Source organism: Protopterus annectens, chromosome 13.part0, assembly GCF_019279795.1.
Source record: "Protopterus annectens isolate FY-2018-M chromosome 13.part0, PAN1.0, whole genome shotgun sequence".
Taxonomy (NCBI): Eukaryota; Metazoa; Chordata; order Ceratodontiformes; family Protopteridae; genus Protopterus; species Protopterus annectens.
Window position 1 is genome coordinate 364,168,535 of NC_056747.1, and position 19,822 is coordinate 364,188,356.

The 19,822-nt window shown below is 41.7% G+C and overlaps 1 protein-coding gene across 3 annotated transcripts in view; it reads right to left on the reverse strand.

Moving 5' to 3' along the window:
* REXO1 (RNA exonuclease 1 homolog) overlaps positions 1-19,822 on the reverse strand; it is a 1,211,359-nt gene that overhangs the window by 1,123,716 nt on the left and 67,821 nt on the right. For all 3 annotated transcript variants that reach the window (XM_044053970.1, XM_044053969.1, XM_044053971.1), the window contains exon 2: positions 260-2,424. In XM_044053970.1, coding sequence (XP_043909905.1) covers positions 260-2,424 — 2,165 coding nt within the window. The remainder of the gene's footprint in view (positions 1-259; positions 2,425-19,822) is intronic.

Genomic DNA, 19,822 nt, shown 5'->3' on the forward strand with positions numbered 1-19,822 from the left:
GTAGTTTGCAATTTACAACGTTTTTAAATGTATACTTTCATATGACAGTATGAAGAGTAAGCTGAAAATTAAATTAAAGACTTGCTGGCATCAATCTCCCCTGGCTTATCTTCCATGCTTTTATGTGGTCTCTAGAAGTAAAATATATTAAATGCTGATACATACAAAACAATGAAGTCATGTTATTTTCCAGTAAAACACTAGATTAGAAAGCCCCATTCTTTCCTGATGTTTTAGTACTCTAGAAAGACAAGCCTACCTGTTTTCCAAACCTGCCCTTGTCTTCAGTTTTAACATCCTTCGATTCATTAAAAATCCTTAGGCACTCCTCCATCGTGTCAAACTCATCATCATCATCATCTTTATTCAACAAGGGAGAACTATGCATTTCTTTCACCAGCTTAATTTTTTTCTTTGTTGTGGACTCTTCATCTACTTTCTTTCTCTTCATGTAGAGATGCTCCACATCCAGTTCTTTCCTTTTTTCTCTTTTCAAGGCAGAAAAATGAAGATCCTTCTCTTGTTTTACTGTTTTCTTTAAAGTAAAAGAATCCGTATTGCTCTTAGAAACAGTTGGAGATTTTCTCATAAATCTACCACTTGTGAATTTATCAGGCTTACAAGGAGATTCAAGACAGCGGTCATCATTGTTAGGACCTGAACTAGCAAGCCCTTGTCTAGGAGTTTCTGCTTTATTTTCACTATCCTCATCATCAGAGTCTGAGCTCAAAATATCTGGCAGTGGAACCTCTAGCCCATTTTCACCCTCATCTTCACTTTCATCCCCAAAAAGTTCAGCGTGGCTTAAAGTGCGGGGTTTCCCTACTGGTTTGGCTTTTTCTTTTACAGGGTTACTTGTTCCCTCAGCACTTGTACATCTAGAGAATTTGCTTTCCACCTTCCTTGCTTTAATTTCCATAAGTCCATGTTTTAAAGTGTTATGTCTTTCATCTTTCATTTCAGATGAATTCTTCTCTGGACCCGGTTTTAACGGACTTGACTGTAATTTCCTGATGATCTCGGATGAAATGCTATGGATGGATTTTTCCTTTTTGGTCTCATCTAAGCTTTTTGATTTGAAATCCACCGTTTTAAAACTTCCAATATCATTCACAGCTTTATTCGTTCCTTTAAGAGTCTTCTCAGCATTCTTCTCCTTTTCCCCTTTTGTTACCCTGTTTCCTATTTCTGAACTAGTTTTGTTTTTTTCACTTTTACTTTTAACCTTAGAGACAGGCATACTCTGACTGCTGAGGAAAGACTTGTCTTCCCTCACTTTAACTTTCAAAGCAGTCTGTTTATCATTTGTGTCATGTAGTCTCTCACTGCCCTTTGGCAGATCACATTTGTTGGACACAGTCTTTTTGTCTTTCACATAAGAACTTTGTGATTTACTTTTTCTCGTCTCTTTAGTCTCAGACGTTTTTCCAATGTCTTTGTTTTCAAATTTTATTAATTCATTTTTTCCTGCCTCCTTTTCCAGAGTCACCAGTTTAGGCTTTTCAACATTAGTCTTTTTTGTTAACTTCTTCACAGAGCCACAATGCTCTAACCACTGAAGTTCTTCAAAGTCCTCTGCATCATACTGTACAGCTGAATCCTTCACTTTAGAAAGAGTTGTTTTCTCTGTATTACTTACTTTTTGTTCTGTATGTACACCACTTGGTTCAGTGCTACAGCTATGTTTATGTTTTGAAGAGTCAAGATAACACTGATCATGTAATTCCTCTTCAGAGTCAGAAAATTCTTCATCAGTAGCAAAACCAGTAAAGCTTTTATCACCACAATGCTTCTTAGAAGCAGGCACATAAGCATCTTCCAGGCAAGGATCTTCCTGAATAAATGTTTTGTTTTTTTTAGTCAGTACATGTTCTTTACTAGTCTTGCTTAGATGTCGGGCTGAGTAATTTGACAAAGGGTCATATTCCAAGTCCGTGGATGGCTTTGATTTGTCTACCACATACTTATTCTTATTTACAGGGACAGTATACTTTGAAGCCTTTATCACAGCTGAAGGAACATACTCCAAATACTTTCCTTTGGATTTTGCATTATGTGCATCCAAAACATATTTACAATTGCCAGTAGTACTGGAAAGTGGAGTAGGGTTATACTCTGTTTTACTAGTCACTTCATACTGGTTTGGAACATAGTCAAGCACAGAGGATGAGACAGGCACTGAAAAATCATCTACGCCAGCAGAGTTCTTACGGAGTGAGGACTGATACTCCTTTTTAGTCTCCAAAAGTTTCTCATATTTTTTCTGCTCTCTTTCCATCTCATCTTTGATAGCTTCAATAGCTTTATTAACAAGTTCCAATTCCAGGTTATTGGAATCTGGCTCCCAGCACTCTTCAAATGTCTCATTATCCTTACTGGATGACGCATTAGGGAACTCTGGGTTATAAAGATCACAGTCAACTTCTGTCAGAAAAAGAAAATTTGTGTTACATACATACTGAATAATCTCTGAAAATAATGCATTACACAAGATAACATACAGTATAAATCATTCATAATACAAAACCATTAACAGGAAGTACAAAAATGACCACATTTCAGTTGTCTAGCAACTGAATATCCAGGCTCTGAAATACAGGGCAAGGAAATCTCTCAAGTCACGACCAATCCATATATGCATTCACAGAGCCAATGCAAACAGCAAAACTAGGAACGTTGCAAAAAGGAAAAAAGTTACCTAGTACAGGAACCGTTATGCAGGTACCACATTATTTAAGTCCATCACAAAAATGTGTAGTGAGCATTCAAGAACAACAATTTGACATTCTACTTTTTTTTCCAAAGTTAGTCTCAGTGAGCAGCTTCTTTTTTTTTTTTTTTTTATAAAAACAGTGGAGAGCTGGTTCTGGTCTAATGCAAACAAAATCTGTTCTTACTGGAGCTATATTAACAAAAAAAGTCCCAGCTTCTACCAAAAATGAATTTAAAAGTCAGAAGTTTTAAGATGCAATCTCAGCTAACATGCTGCAAAAGAGCAAACAGAGAAGCAGGACTTGCTGGATGGCACCAGAAGGACCACAGACAAAAATCAGAGGCAAAATGCCAGATCAAGCTACCAAACTGATAACTGCAGTAGAATGCTGCTTAGAATTCAGACTGCTGAAGACGTGAATATTGTTAGAGTGGGAAAGGATGAAAATTACAAGGAGGGAAATGTTACTTTCACTATGCCATGTGAATGTACTAACAGAATTCCACCCACACTTCAGAACCACTGGTGCTGATAAAGTCTAAATGCACTGCAGATCTGGGCACAGTGTACAAACGATGAATTATATACTTTTTATTTCTATTTGTTCACTATAAAACAGACCATTAGGATATGATCGGAAATCAGATCAATATAACTAAGTGGTATTACTTTGGAGTAAGAAAACAGATCATTAAGGAGCATGTAACGCATTTAATTTTAGCAAAGCTTTTAAGTCGCCGTCTTGCAACAAGCTGGTTAATTTAGCTATAAGACCCACAACTCTGATATGCATAAAACAAATCCAAAGTAACACAGCATACTGATGCAGTGGCCCAGGGGAATGGTAGCCTGGTGAGGGCACAAAAAACTACATGCAGAGATGGGCATGAGCAAAGAATCTATCAACAAAGTAATAACGATCACAGTACAAATACTTAGAAATTCAAACGTTTGTTTCTGACTTGGGGTGGTTATATGCAAGGGCTTTTTAGTTTGGAAACACTCAGTTATGCACTTACCAGAACAACATGTTTTATTGGTATTGGTCCAGGCACTAGAAACCACTGGACTGAAAGGCACCCTTCACTTGACAATGACAAATCTCTGGCCAGCTCAAGAGCCTCCCTTTACCCATAATGTACTGCTCCCTACTGATTATCCAGATCAACTTTCATCAAACTACTAAAGGAAGGTTTGAAAGTGTAAAAGAACGAATAATAACATGGACAGTTTCACAAATATGTGGCAATTATAGGCTTCTGATGACTCTTAAGGTCCCCCCCCAAAAAAAGACAATTTGAAAGGGGATAGAGGGGCGGGAATTTGCCAGTATCCATGCAAAGAAAGATTAAAACTATCTTTCTGGTAAGTACATAACATACATATTTATGCTAGTATTATCTGGACAGTGGAAACTATTGGACAGAGACTACATCAGACCTCTGAGAACAGAAGCCACAAACTGTAGCGTTTTGTAGACATATGTAAGGTAGGCCATGCAGCACAGATGTCATCCAGAGGTAAGTTTCTGAGGAAATCTGGAGTACAAACTTGAGCTCTGACAAAGTGCAACTTGGTTTGGAGAGAAAGGATTTCTTACCAAAAGCATAACAATGTGATACCTAGCTGATAGTCAATCAATTTCATAAAGAAAGAAAAAGGGACAAAATGTGACAAAAACTAATTAGTGACAGAAAGAAACTGATAATTTTTCCAAACAATATTTGGTCCTGTTATGATAAAATCTGAGCTGTCTATGCACATCCAATCAGTAGAACAATATGCATTTGTTGGAAAAGTTTGGGGAAAAAAGTACAGTTGTGTAAGAACTTACCATAATAATGGCAGTTTGAAAACTACTGCAGTAATACTGACAGATGGGACATATCCTGCCAAGGATGCTCCATGTCCGGCCTTAGATGTAGGAATGAGGACTATGTGCTGGTACCCAACAGGCATACACATGTGAAAATCTGAGCTTTATTTTTGCCCAAGGTAGGCACTTAGGCTAGCTACAAGGAGGATAACGAGTAAAATAAGATAGAGGGAGGAAGGATACAAGGAGGAAAAATAGGGATCCCACCTCTGCCTAAAAGGAAACAGAAAAAGAGAAAAAGAGGGATGCAAAGAGGGTGGATGTACTCCAACAATGATCTATCTGAACATAGACTGTTAAGTTCTTAACCAACTGTACTGTGTTCATCATTAGATTACTGCTGCAGTAATGCTGACAGATGGGATGATACCCAAAGCCTTTAGTCAGTCTGGAATGGGGAAAAGTCCAGTAATCCATTAAGTATGGTTATGGAAACCCATTCCAGAGACAGAAATGACATACATTTTATGATGCATGGTAAAGATAAGAAGAGAGGACCAAGTAGTTGTCTCCATTATGGATTTGGAGTCAAGCTCTTTGAAAAAAGCTCCTAAAGAAGCTACATCTCTTGCGGTGCGAGTTTTAACATGTTGGATTTACCATGGAAAGAAATGGCAAGAGAAATTAATTTAGAAGTGGTCTGTTCGGATACTGGAAGCCACTGCTTTTACTATCAAAGGAAAGAGACAGATTTTCTAACTTGTTTGGTCTTGTCCAAGTAAAATCTCAATTGCCTGTGTACACCTAACAGATGAGGGATTCTTTCCCCTTATTTTGGGAAATAGGAAAATAGGAAAAACTGCGGCTAGAAGACTAGACTGATTCAGAGACATTTCAATAACCACCTTATACATAAAGGGTGGCAAGGTGAGTTTCTTTAGGTCCTGGGGTGGGGACACATTTTATTTGGTGGGGGGGATGAAGTGGAAGACGCCTTTTAAGAACTGCTCTACTTCAAAGCATGAAGAAAGAGGTGGAACTAATGGTAGACAAGCTGAAATTTCTGACATATATTAATGGGATATGTTAAGCCAGAACGGAGCAGCTCACACAGACACGAGGATAAAATGAATCCCTGCTTAATAAGGATCCAACCCTCTTTTCTAACCTCCAAACAGAAAAATCTCTATTTTCCATTTTCAAATATAAACATTTTCTACTCGCAGGTTTCCTAACCTCAGTTACTACTTGTTGCATATTCTCTGAACAAAGATGCCTAAAAATAATTAAAAGTTAATCATACACAGAACAAGACTGACAGTCTTCAAGTAGAGGTGAATCACAGAGTCCTGATGCTGTGTGAAAAAGTCCATCCTGTCGAGTAATGTGTGATGACTGCCCTTGGCTAACTGGAGGAAAATGGAGTACCCATGTTGTCGGGTCCAAAATGACATTACCAGGACTAGTGCAGAATGCCCTTCTGAATCTGGAAGAGCACTTTTTGAACAAGAGGAAAGAGAAGAAGAATACAGAAATTTCCTTTTCTAATTGTCATGTACCACAGGGCTCTCAGATTCTCTCTCTCTCTCTCTCTCTTGCTGACACCAGAGAATGGTCTGTCGGGGATAATATCTAAAAGAAGAGAAGGCAGTGTTGACATGGCAACCTAAGAAGACCAGCCAATGAGAAGGAAAAATGGACCTGAAGTTCAGGGTGAAGAATAGGTTCTAGAAGAGCTTGGTGGTGAAATGCCAAGTCTCTGAGAAAATTGTCACTATAAGTGAAGTGAATCACAAAAGTCATCCAGATATAAGCAAGTACCTTGGAGTCTGCAGTATGCCATGGAAGGGACTATACACGTTGTGAAAACAAAGTCCAAACGGCAGTGCAGTAAAGTGTAAATGCAATCCCAAAGAACAGAGTCATAAATATTCCCTGTATCAGAGATCCAAGGTAACAAGAAAAGTTTTTTGAAAAAAATCAAAGGAAAAAAGATTTTGGAGTGTTAACATGTCGAATTTTGGAACTTTCAAAAAGTGTTCAAGGTAGACTGGTCCAGAACTCCCTCAAAGTAACTTCATTTCTTGGTTCTAGGAAAAACCTAGAATACAAGCCTTTTCCTTTTGGATGGGGAGGACTCCTGGTCTAGAAAGTCTGTAATGATGCATGAAACCAGACACTGTTTTGTTTAGATGCTCCTGGGGAAATGTATGTTGAATAGGAAGATAATTCCAATGATGAATATCCTTTCTGAATGATTTATAAAAATCAAATAATGTGATGTGATAGCTTTCCAGAGGGAAAGTCTGAGAGGAAGTTTGAGGGAAGGTTTATTGGGGGGGTTGTCTTTTGGCATCTTTAAAAATGAAAGATTTAAGCTTGTCCCGACACGTCTTTTTGGATTTTTTGCCTTTTTGCTGAGTAGTCTTTTGTGGTAGAAAGAACCTGGTTTGGAGGGGCAATTTCTCTGGAATTCTGAAACAGGAGAACGAACAAGCTGCTTGAACCCTTACATTGTTTGACTTCTTTTTCTTCCACTTTTTTTTTTTTTTTTATTGTAAATATAATCTCAAAGGCAATCTTTATCCAAAGGAGCATCTGGGAGAGACTGGAGTCTTAGTCAAGGAAACCTTCTTAACACAGAACCAGTGGCAGCAGCGCTGGAAGAAGCATCTGCCACACCACATGCATAGGTAATGGAATGACATGCAACCTGTGAGGTGAAGGAAATCATACTTTAAAGAGCAGGCAGTCACTGTCGGGAAGATTTGGAATAAGTTTGGACAAATTGTCAAAAATGGATAAGTACCTGATCAAATGCATCTGGTAGTTAATAGCACATAAAGCAAAAGGGACTGAAGTATAAAAATTTTCTTTCCATAATGATCTATTGCCCTACTTGCTTTATCAGTAGGTAAGGCACTGGTGGATGGAAAAATTCATATGGTTTGTCTGAATCTGTAGAAATAAGTGCAGAGTCAGATATGGAATTTTTGTAAAGGTACTCGAAACTGGCAGGGTCTTCACAATATCTGTCAGGTTTCCCGAGTGCAGGTGGCACTCAGCTGAAAGAAAAGTGTCATCAAATGCTTCTAATACTGGAGAGACAGCAGAAGGCTTGGGAACTTACATAGGTAACAGATACACTCTTTAGAGATTCAGACAGACGTTTTTCCTTCAAAATAAAATATTACATCATCTTTTAGACTATGTTCCCAAAGGAGATTTTTTCCTGCAGAGAAATGGATACCCTCACGTTCAGATTCATACAAGAGGAGTGCAACTGAGGGGAATAATCCAAGGGTACAGAGTCTGGTTAAAAGGAAGAATCTTCCTCATAAGTATCCCATTTTCCTTTTAGAGGGCAGATGGAGTAGATGCAAATAACTGGGGGAGGTGTTTATGCCACAGGGGCTTTGAAAACCCCCCTAAGAAAAAATCTGCCATTAATGTTGAGGATCTCTGGTAACAGGAGATGAAAAAGGTTTAGTTTTTTGCCTTTTCTTTCTAGGGTCTGTAAAGAAATCATACGTGAAGGGCCTAACCTCAGACGCACCTCCAACAAACACCAAGGGACATCTTCTTGTACTAGTATTTGAAGGGACCTAAACAGCCATATGACTGATTGGATGGGACATACCAGAAGGCTACTCCAAGTCTGCTTCCGACAGAGGGAACAGGCCCAGATTTAACATTCTCAACAGAGACATCCAACTCTAATCTGAGGAACAGACAGACATAGCAATGCTTTTCTGCCTGGTTTCCCTTTTCCTCTGTGAAGGTACATCCATAGAGGAAACCTCTGCCAACAAAGTAGCTCGATTTGCAGCTTGTAATCATTTACTTTTTAAATAGATCGTTAAGGAAGACAAACTGCTTCTGAGAGTTTTCAGAACAAACAACTGATAAATAGGGTAGTCACTGATGTTATACTAAAGTCCTAGGCAGAAAAGACACAATATATACCTGCCTATCATACAGGTATACCCTTCCTTAGATGACAAAGAAATAAAGATTTTAGAAATATCCAAAAATGAGAAAGGGTTCCCAAAGGTGGACTCCGCTTTCCCTCATGACAACAAGTGGATCCTTTTGTACACCTAACAGACTGAGCTAGTGTCAAACCTGTGCTTTCTGGACTGGTGGCAAAAAAATTCTGAGGGTTTTCGTGTCTGTACCTCCCTTATGTACCAGCACATGGTCCTTGTTCCTAGGTCTAAGGTCAGACATACAGCATGTGAGGAAGGAGCGCATAACCTTTGGTATACTGGCCAGATGTACAGTATCCTTGGTAGGACATGTCCCATCTGTCAGCAGTACTGCAACAGTGATCCAACAGGTTCGTAAGTGTGTACTAGGCTAATGGTCCTGGAGCCTTTACAACCCTAGCCCATAGAACTGCCCAGGCATTGTCCTGCCCGACGTTAGTTCCCAGTGCCTCTATCAAGTACAGCCACTGCAGTGATCCCCAGGGTGAACTTTCTAGTTGATGAACTTCACAGGTAACTGCATAAATTGATTCAAATTGGCCTGTGACACAACTTTAGGAACTAAGGAGAGGATTACTTTTTTAGAGATACAAGGGGTAAGGATATTTGCAGGATAGTGCATGCAACTCTGAGACTCTTCCAACTGATGTGATATCTACAAGGAAGAGGGTCTTCCAAGATAAAAACATGCTAACTGTATCTGCAGGTTCAAAAGGAGATTGAATTAGTGTGTCTAGAACAAAATTCAAACTCATTAGGGGATTCAGAGGGGTCTGGAATTAAAAATTCCTTTAAAGAATGCCTTAAAAAGCCTATGGAAGGCTTAAGTACAGAGATGGTGAATCCTAGGTGGAAGGTAGAAACAAATGCCAAATGTACCTTGTTGGAAGAATAGCTAGCTCCCTTCTGAAAGTTCTAAGAGAAAGGTTAATACTTGAGTAATCGGGGCCAGGTAAAGGTCAAAGTGGTATTTGTTCACCCAGAGAGAGAGAAAGTACAGTTGTGTACACTTACCATAAATGTAGATGTTCGAGTGTATTCACTGTTGCAGCCATTACATTTGGGTAATCCTGCTGGCAGGTTGCCCTCAGTCGGCCTGAATTCCAAAGTCCTGGGTCCTGCGTCAGCTGCTGTTGCCCCTTCCCTGACGTCAGGTCGTCAGGGGTATAAAAGAAGCGTCCGATGCCATTTGCTTTAGTTTTTCTTGCCCCAGATGTCAGGTGCCCCCTAAAAGGGTAGCCAAAGTTTATAAATATATATACATATATATAAATACATATATATATATATATATATATATATATATATATATATATATATATATATATATAAATACATGCACAAATATAAACTTTACCTTCATCTACAAGCAAATGCACCCCATAGGTTGTATAAATCAGAGAAGGAAAGATAGTTTCCATCAGAAGAAAGGGGGATGGCGGGTGGGTAACCTGGACTGCAAAGGTGAATACACTCTAACATCTACATTTATGGTAAGTGTACACAACTGTACTATGTTCTTCGTGTTTCACTGTTGTAGTCATTACATTTGGGTAGAGTCCCAAAGCTATGGTTGGGACGCTGGAGTTAAACAGCATTAGGAGCGGCTATGAGGCCCTGCAGAACTGCAGTGGCAAAGCCTGCCCTGGATTTAGAGTAGAGTGGCAGATGATAGTGCTTTGTAAAGGTGTGCATTGAACTCCCAAGTAGCAGCCTCTAAAATGTCCTTGGTTGGTACTCCCCTGAGAAAGGCTGCTGAAGTGGCTGCAGCTCTGGTTGAATGTGGCCTAATGCCCTTACGCACTGGCTTGCCATGGTGTAAGTAGCAGAAACGAATGCAGTGGCCTATCCACTTTGAAATAGTCTGCTTTGAGATACCCTTTCCTTGTGAACCTGCATCATATGCATTTAGTAATTGCTCTGTCTTTCTGAAAACTTTGGTTCTGTCCAAGTAGAATCTAAGCTGTCTGTCTACATCCAAAGAATGCAGAATTCTCTTCCCCTTGTTCTGTGGATATGGATAAAAAGTTGGCATATGAATAGTTTGGTTAAGAGCCACACTGGACACCACCTTAGGCATAAATGTTGGGTTTGTCCTCAGAGAGACCCTGTCTGGATAAAAAATGATAAAAGGTTCCACAGCCATGAGTGCCTGTAGCTCTGAAACTCGTCTTGCAGATGTTATTGCTAGGAGTAGAGCTGTTTTCCAAGATAAAAACTTTATACCAGCAGTAGCAGCTGGCTCAAAAGGAAGCAGGGTGAGTTTTTCCAAGACATAATTGAAGTCCCATGCAGGCATCGGTGATCTCCTTGGAAGCCTTAAATTTTTGGCTCCTCTGAGGTACTGCTTTAATAAGGGATGAGAAAAGATTGGTGGCTCTGTATTGTAATGAGCCGAAATAGCAGAGGCATGAATTTTAATAGATGAAAAATATAGGCCTTTGTCCAGCATCTCAGTTAAGTATTGCAAAATCTGAGGAATACTTGGCACAGCTGTATCAGTTCCTTGTGCCTGGTTCCAAGCACAGAATCTCTTCCATTTTCCAGAATAAGATTTCCTAGTACTAGGCCTTCTGGCTTCCAAAATGACATCCATCACAGCTGTACTGAGAGGTGTGTTTTGTATGACTACATTATCCGCCATGCTGCCAGGTTTAAAGTCCTGAGTTGGCTGTGCAGGATCGGATTGTTTTGCTGGGACAGTAGATGAGGTGTTTGAGGTAAGATCCAAGCTGGACAATGAGACAAGTTCCTTAGGATTGGAAACCAGTACTGGCGGGGCCAGTCTGGGGCAATCAGTATAATTTTTGGCTTCTCCTGTCTGACCTTTAGGAGTACCTTGGGGAGGAGAGGCAATGGGTGAAAGGCATATACTGATAGGTTTTTCCAGCTGAAAGATAGAGTGTCCACTTTCCATGCTTGTCTCTGATAAGTCCTTGCGCAGAATCTTTTTAGTTGGTAATTGTGAGGGGAGGCAAATAGATCTATGTCCGGGCATCCCCATTTCCTTGTTATCATGCTGAAGACTTGTGGATCCAGCTGCCACTCGTGGGGATCCATGAAGTTTCTGCTTAGTTCGTCTGCCAGAATATTTTCCCTTCCTGGCAGGAATTGTGCCTGCAGATGTACTTGAGAAGTTAATGCTGTGCCCCACAAAGTCATGGCTAGTCTGCAAAGGGGGTAAGAATGTGTGCCCCCCTGCTTGTTTATATACCACATGACCGTGGTGTTGTCTGTCTTTATCAGTAGTTGTCCCGGATGAAGTAGGTCCTTGAAGGCTGTCAGGGCATTCTGAACAGCTAGCATCTCTTTTTGATTAATATGTAGATGCATTTGGGTTGAGGACCATGTGCCCTGAATGCATCTTCCTGCCATGTGGGCCCCCCAGGGATAATCTGATGCATCCGTTGTTAGTGTCTGCCTGGCTGGGGGTAATGTGAATGGCTGTCCCTTGTTTTGCTGACAAGCCTTTGCCCACCATCGAAACTCCTGTTGTAGGCAGGGGATGAGAGTAATCATTGTTTCCAGGCTGTGGCAATGTTGAGTCCAAACACTTTTTAGGTACCATTGGAGTTTTCTCATATGTAGTCTTGCATATGGAATTAGTAGGATGCAGGATGCCATGAAGCCCAAAGCCTGCAGAATTTTTCTTGCGGATAACTGGGCCTTTGTTGCCAACATTTTGAAATAGGTAGTCAGTTGCCTTTGTTTGTCTGGTGTGAGATAAGCCATCTGGGCAGTTATATTTAAGCTTGCAAGCAGGAATATTATCTCTTGAGTGGGTACTAGTTTTGATTTCTTTTCAGTGACTGTGTACCCTAGGCATGTTAGAAGTCTTTCAACAAACGCCAGATACTGTAGAAGAATGTCCTTGTTTTCTGCTTGAATTAGACAGTCATCCAAATAAGGATATATTTGTATTCCTCTGTCTGCAGAATGCAATTACTGGTGCCAGGCACTTTGTAAAGACCCCGGGCGCAGTAGATAAGCCAAAGGGCAGTGCAGAGAATTAGTAATGCATTCAGCCAGCCTTGAATCTGAGGGATCTTCTGCATAATTGTCCGATTGGGACATGCAGGTATGCCTCTTTTAGGTCTAGAGTCACAAGCCAAGCGTTCTTGCCCAGCATGGGCAGAAGTTGCTGCAAAGTCAACATCTTGAATTTTGGTATATCCAGGAATGTGTTCAGAATAGATAGGTCCAGTATTGGTCTCCAGGCCTTGTCCTTTCTGGGTACCAAGAACAGTCTTGAGTAAAATTCTTGTCCCCGCTCTTGCTCTGGTACTTGTTGAATGGCCCCCCCATATTTATGAGGGATGAGACTTGTTTTTGTGCCTCTGCCCACTGATTTTTTGGCAGATCTGGCCAGCCGTTTGCTTTTGGCAGGGTATGGAAATGGAACCTGTAGCCTTGCGACACGATATTTAGAACCCAATTTTCCTGGGTTATAATGTGCCAATTTTGAAAAAAAAGTGCTAATTTTCTCCCTAAGGGTGCTGCCAGGAGATAAGTGCTTGGTGCAGGCAGGGGGAAGTCATTGGGACTGTTTCCTGTATGGTTGTGATTTGTCTTCTCCAACTTTGGAGGTAGAAGCACTCCATTGCTTTGACCTGTACAAACCTTGCGCCTGGGATCTGCCTCTAGGGCATCTGGATCTGCCCCTTTGAGGTCTGTCTGACACAGGAAAGGACCAATTCTTTGTAGGCCAGTGTCTACTAAACCTAGGTGGCTTTACTTGTAAAAAATATCTTTGACAGTTTGCACAGATTTAGCTTTGTCCTCCATTTTCTTTAACACCTCTTCTGCCGTAACACCAAACAAAGTATCATGCTGTAAAGGTGCATCTAATAATTTAACTTTGACATGATCAGGCAAATTTTGTTCCTTTAACCAAGCATGCCTCTTAAGTACAGAACCCATAACTGCGGCCCTGCAGAAGGCCTCCAAAGAATCAAAACCACATTGCAAAGTATGCTTTCCAACTTGTTCAGCTGCATACAATAAATCCTGCATTTCCTTGTTTTCAGCACATTCACAGTTTAATAACATTTTCTGTTTAAGCAATGCCATGACATGTTGGTGATATTTGAGCATATGAAACTGACAGTTTAAGGCCCTTACAGCCAAGGTAACAGATGTGTAAACCTTTTTTCCTCATCTATCCATTGCCCTAGAATCTCTGTCAAAGGGGGTAGGGTTTTTTTGCAGTGGAAGCCTTAACTCCTTTGGGAGCCTGTGAAATAGTTTCTGGGTCAGCAGCAGGGTTTTTAAAAAGGAATTTATGAGAGTCAGGAACCCTGTAATATCTGTCAGGCTTAACAGGAGCTGGAGATAAGGAGTCAGGGGTAAGACTAGACTCCAAAAACACATCATCTACAATGTCTAACACAGGTGGAATGACTAGTGGCCTGTGTTGAGGAAGTAAAAGGAAATCCCTGAGCCTCTTTTTAGATTCTGAAAAATCTTGGCTCTCCCAATGGAAATGCTCCCTCATGGTATGCAAGGTTTCCCCAAAAGAATAGTCCTCTGGAGGAGAAGCTGAAGGTATAGATTCTTCAGCATCAGAATCCTGGGGGGGGGGGGGGGGGCTATTCCTGATCAGAAGAGGAATCAGAAGAAATAGAAACTTGATCTGAAGATTCATAGTCTGTCTCTTGCCTAGGCCTCTTATCAGGAGGGGGACGGGAACCCCTGATCAAGGTCAGGAGGGGGACGGGAACCCCTGATCAAGGTAATTAAGTCTTCGGCCATTTTTAGCATCTGTTTTTTGGGCATAGAGGCCTGTCCACGTGGCTCTTGAGTTTGTTTCTTTGCTTTAGAAGGTGCTTTAGTCTTTGCCTTTGAAGCTGAAGTTGGTTTAATGTAAAGATGTTTAGGTCTGAATACACCCTCAGAAGCCGGAGCCTGCTCAGCGGCTCCGGACCCATCTGGAGGAATGGTATTCGAGGCTCCAATACCTTGAGTTTCCAGTGGCATGGCTGACTCCACGTGGGGGTCGGTAGCAGCCTGCGACTCTAAAGTAGCAGGCGTCAGTGGCTGCGAAAGCGCCTTACTGAGAACCGGTGACTGGCTTAGGAGAAGCTTTGTCGTCGGATTTGGGCCTCGGCTGTCTATCTCTCTCCTTTTCTTTGCGTTTTTTGTGACCTCCGGTAGTCAGACGGCTATCAGACATTTCTGGATAATTAAACCAGCGTCCAAAATAGTTTAAAGCAAAATCATACCGACCCTTAATAGTGCGCTGGTTAAATCTAGCACAAAACCGACAACCAGAAACATTGTGATCAGGGCCTAGTCAAGGAATACAGTAAGAATGAAAGTCCTTATGAGGTATTTGCTTTCCACAAGAAATATAATTATTTACTTTTTCTGACATTGGACTGGAGCAAGAAAAAAGTTTCCCCCAATGGGGTACTTAGCTTTATTGAAGACTTCGGATCTGAAACTTGAACACGAAAATCTCAGAAGTCGACTGGCTGGCACTTGCGAACTGCTTCTGCTTTGGGCACCGCACGGCAAGAAAGACTAAAGAAAATGGCGCCGGCCGCTTCTTTTATACCCCTAACGACCTGACGTCAGGGAAGGGGCGATAGCAGTAGACGCAGGACCCAGGACTTTGGAATTCAGGCCGACTGAGGGCAACCTGCCAGCAGGATTACCCAAATGTAATGACTGCGACTGTGAAACACAAAGATCATCATAGTCCATTTACCTCTACATATATTTTGCTAGTTGAACGTTTCTGAAAAGTTATTATCAAATATTTCACTTGTGATATAGTATCCCGGACATCACTGGAGCGAGAGAGCGACTGAATGTCTGTGTGAGGCGACCAAAGAGGTGAAGCAAAGTACAGCTGTGTACCTACCATAAACGTAGATGTTCAAGTGTATTCACTGTTGCAGTCATTACAATTGGGGTTATTCTACTGGCAGGCTACCCGCAGTCGGCCTGAATTCCAAAGTCCTGGTCCAGCGTCGGTTGCTGTCACCTCCTCCCTGATGTCAGTGCGCCAGGGGTATAAAAGATACAGCCGACACCATTTTCTTCAGTTTTTATTGCCCCAGATGTCAGGTGCCCCCTAAAGGGTAGGCTGAATTATGCCAATAAGCATGCATGCACTAAAGTAAACTTTTCCTTCATCTACAAGAAAATACATCACATAGGTTGTATAGATTAGAGAAGTACAGATAAGGCCCAGCAAAGGAAAGGGGGATGGTGGGTGGGTAACCTGGACTGAAACAGTGAATACACTCGAACATCTACATTTATGGTAGGTACACAACTGTACTATGTTCATCGTGTTTCACTGTTGCAGTCATTACAATTGGGTAGAATCCCAAAGCTAAGGTTGGGAGGCTGGGGCTAAATAGGATTAGGAGAGGCTATGATGCCCTGTAGAACTGCAGTGGCAAAGCCTGCCCTGGATTTAGAGTAGAGAGGTAAGTGATTTGTAAAAGTGTGCACTGAACTCCAAGTTGCAGCCTCTAAGATGTCTTTTGTTGGTACTCCTCTGAGGGAGGCTGCTGAAGTGACTGCTGCTCTGGTATAATGGTGCCTAATGCCCATAAGCACTGGATTTGCCATGCTGCAAATAGCAGAAACAAATGCAGTGACCTATCCACTTTGAAATAGTCTGCTTTGAGATAGCCTTTCCTTGTGATCCTGCAGCATATGCCACTAGAAGTTGTTCAGTCTTTCTGAAAGCTTTGCTTCTGTGCAAGTAGAAGCATAGCTGCCTGTGAATGTCCAAAGAATGCAAAAGTCTCTCAACCTTATTCTGTGGGTTTGGAATAAAAGGTAGGCAAATGAATTGTTTGGTTAAGGGCCACACTGGACACTACCTTAGGCATAAATGTCGGGTTTGTCCACAGAGAAACCCTGTCTGGATGGAAAATGATAAAAGGTTCCACAGCCATGAGTGCCTGTAACTCTGAGACTCGTCTTGCAGAGGTTATTGCTAGGAGCGGAGCTGTTTTCCAGGATAAGAATTTTATATCAGCTGTAGAGGCTGGCTCAAAAGGAGGCAGTGTGAGTTTTTCCAAGACATAATTGAGGTCCCATGCAGGTATTGGTGCTCTCCTTGGAGGTCTTATGTTTTTGGCCCCTCTGAGGTACTGCCTTAGTAATGGATAAGAAAAAATAGGTGGTTCTGTATTGTAATGAGCTGAAATGGCAGAGGCATGAATCTTGATTGATGAAAAGGATAGACCTTTGTCCAGCATCTCAGGTAAATATTGCAAAATCTGAGGAATATTTGGTGCAATCATGTCAATTCCTTCTGCCTGGTTCCAAGCACAAAATCTCTTCCATTTTTCTGCATAGGATTTTCTGGTGCTAGGTCTCCTGGCCTCCAAAATAACATCCATCACCGCTTTAGAGAGAGGTGTGTTTTGAATGGCTACATTATCCGCCATGCTGCCACATTTAAGGTCCTGAGTTGGCTGTGCAGGATCTGACTGTTTTGTTGGGTCAATAAGTGAGGAATTTGAGGTAATGTCCAGGCTGGGCATTGAGACAAGTTCTTTAGGATTGGGTACCAGTGCTGGCGGGGCCAGTCTGGCGCAATCAGTATAATTTTTGGCTTCTCTTGTCTGACCTTTAGGAGTACTTTAGGGAGGAGAGGCAGTAGAGGAAAGGCATATACTGTTACGTTTTTCCAGCCGAAAGATAGAGCATCCACTTTCCATGCTTGCTTGTGATAGGTCCTTGTGCAGAATCTCTGTAGTTGGCAGTTGTGAGGGGAGGCAAATAGGTCTATGTCCGGGCATCCCTAGTTCCTTGTTATCATGCTAAAGACTTGTGGATCCAATTTCCACTCGTGGGGATCCATTAGGTTTCTGCTTAGTTCGTCTGCCAGAGTATTTATCTTTCCTGGCAGGAATTGTGCTTGCAGATGTACTTGGTAAGTCAATGCTGTGTCCCACAAATTCATGGCTAGTCTGCAGAGGGGGTAGGAATGTGTGCCTCCCTGCTTGTTTATGTACCACATGACTGTAGTATTGTCCATCTTTATCAATAGTTGTCCTGGATGAAGTAGATCCTTGAAGGCTGTCAGGGCATTCTGAACAGCTAGCATCTCTTTTTGACTGATATGTAGATGCATTTGGCTTGCGGACCATGTGCCCTGAATACATCTTCCTGCCATATGGGCCCCCAGGCATAATCTGATGCATCTGTTGTTAATGTCTGCCTGGCTGTGGGTAAAGTGAATGGCTGTCCCTTGTTGTGGTGACAGGCCTTTGCCCACCATCAAAACTCCTGTTGCAGGCAGGGAATGAGGGTAATTATTGTTTCCAGGCTGTGGCAAAGTTGAGTCCAAACACTTTTTAGATACCATTGTAGTTTCCTCATATGCAGTTTTGCATACAGAATTAGCAGAATGCGGGATGCCATGAAGCCCAAAGCCTGCAGAATTTTCCTTGCAGATAACTGGGTCTTTGTTGGCAACATTTTGAAATAAGTAGTCAGTTGTCTTTGTCTGGCGTGAGACAAGCCATCTGGTCAGTTGTATTTAAGCTTGCACCCAGGAATATTATCTCTTGAGAGGGTACTAGTTTTGATTTATTTTCGTTTACTGTGTACCCTAGGCATGTTAGTAATCTTTTTACAAATGCCAGATGCTGTAGTAGAATGTCCTTGTTCTCTGCTTGAATAAGACAGTCGTCCAAGTAAGGATAAATTTGTATTCCTCTTTGTCTGCAAAATGCAATTACTGGTGCCAGACATTTTGTGAAGACCCTGGGCGAAGTTGATAAGCCAAAGGGCAGTACAAAGAATTGGTAGTGCACTGAGCCAGCTATAAATCTGAGGTATATTCTGCATGAATGTCTGATCGGGACATGCAGGTATGCCTCTTTTAGGTCTAAAGTCACAAGCCAAGCCTTCTTGCCCAGCATGGGCAGAAGCTGCTGCAGAGTCAACATTTTGAATTTTGGAATATCCAGAAATGTATTTAGAATAGACAGGTCCAGTATTGGTCTCCAGGCTTTGTCCTTTCTGGGCACTAAGGACAGTCGAGTAAAATCCTAGTCCCTGCTCTTGTTGTGGTACTCGCTGAATGGCCCTCATGTCCATGAGGGATGAAACTTGTTTTTGTGCCTCTGCCCATTGGTTGTGTGGCAGGTCTGTCATACCGTTTGCCCTTGGCAGGGTGTGAAAGTGGAACCTGTAGCCTTGTGACACTACATTCAAGATCCATTTGTCCTGGGTGATCATGTGCCCATTTTGTGAAAATAGTGCTAGTTTTCCCCCTAAAGGAGCTGTGAGAAGATAAGTGCTTGGTGCTGGCAGGTGAAAGTCATTGAGACTGTTTTCTGTATGGCTGTGATTTATCTTATCTGCTTTTCAAGGCAGAAGCACCCCATTGTTTAGACCTGTATGAGCCTTGGGGCTGGGATCTGCCTCTTTGTGACCTGTCCGACACTGGAAAGGACCAATTCTTTGTAGGCCAGTTCCTGCTAAATCTGGGAGGCTGTACCTGTAAGAAATCCTGGACTGTTTGCATAGATTTGGCTTTGTCCTCCATTTTCTTCAACACCTCTTCTGCTTTAGCACCAAACAAGGTATTATGCTGTAATGGAGCATCTAATAATTTTGCTTTAACATGATCAGGCAGATTCTGTTCCTTTAACCAAGCATGCCTCCTAATGATAGAACCCGTAAGAGCAGCCCTGCAGGAGGCCTCTAGAGAATCAAAACCACATTGCAAAGTATGCTCTCCCACTTGTTCAGCTGCATGCAATAAATCCTGCATTTCTTTGTTTTCTGCACATTCAGAATTTGTCAACATTTTCTGTTTAAGCAGTGACATAAGGTACTGCTGATATTTAAGCATATGAAACTGACAATTTTAAGCCCTTACGTCCAAGATAGCAGAAGTGTAAATCTTTTTCTCCCATCTGTTCAGGGCCCTTGAATCCCTATCAGAGGGGATAGAGTTTTTTTGCAGTGGAAGCCTTGACCCCTTTAGGACCCTGAGAGATAGTTTCTGGGTCAGCAGCAGGGTTTTTATAAAGAAATTTATGTGAGTCAGTAACCCTGTAGTATCTGTCTGGCTTAACAGGAGCTGGTGGTAAAGAGTCAGGAGACAGACCGGACTCTGAAAATACATCATCTACAATGTCTAAAACAGGAGGAATAGCAAGGGGCCTGTGCTGAGGTAGTTAAAGGAAGTCTCTGAGCCTTTTCTTCATTTCTGAGTAATCTTGGCTCTCCCAGTGGAAGTGCTCCCTCATAGTATGCAGGGTCTCCCCAAAAGAATAATCCTCAGGAGGAGAGGCTGAAGGAATAGATTCTTCAGCATCA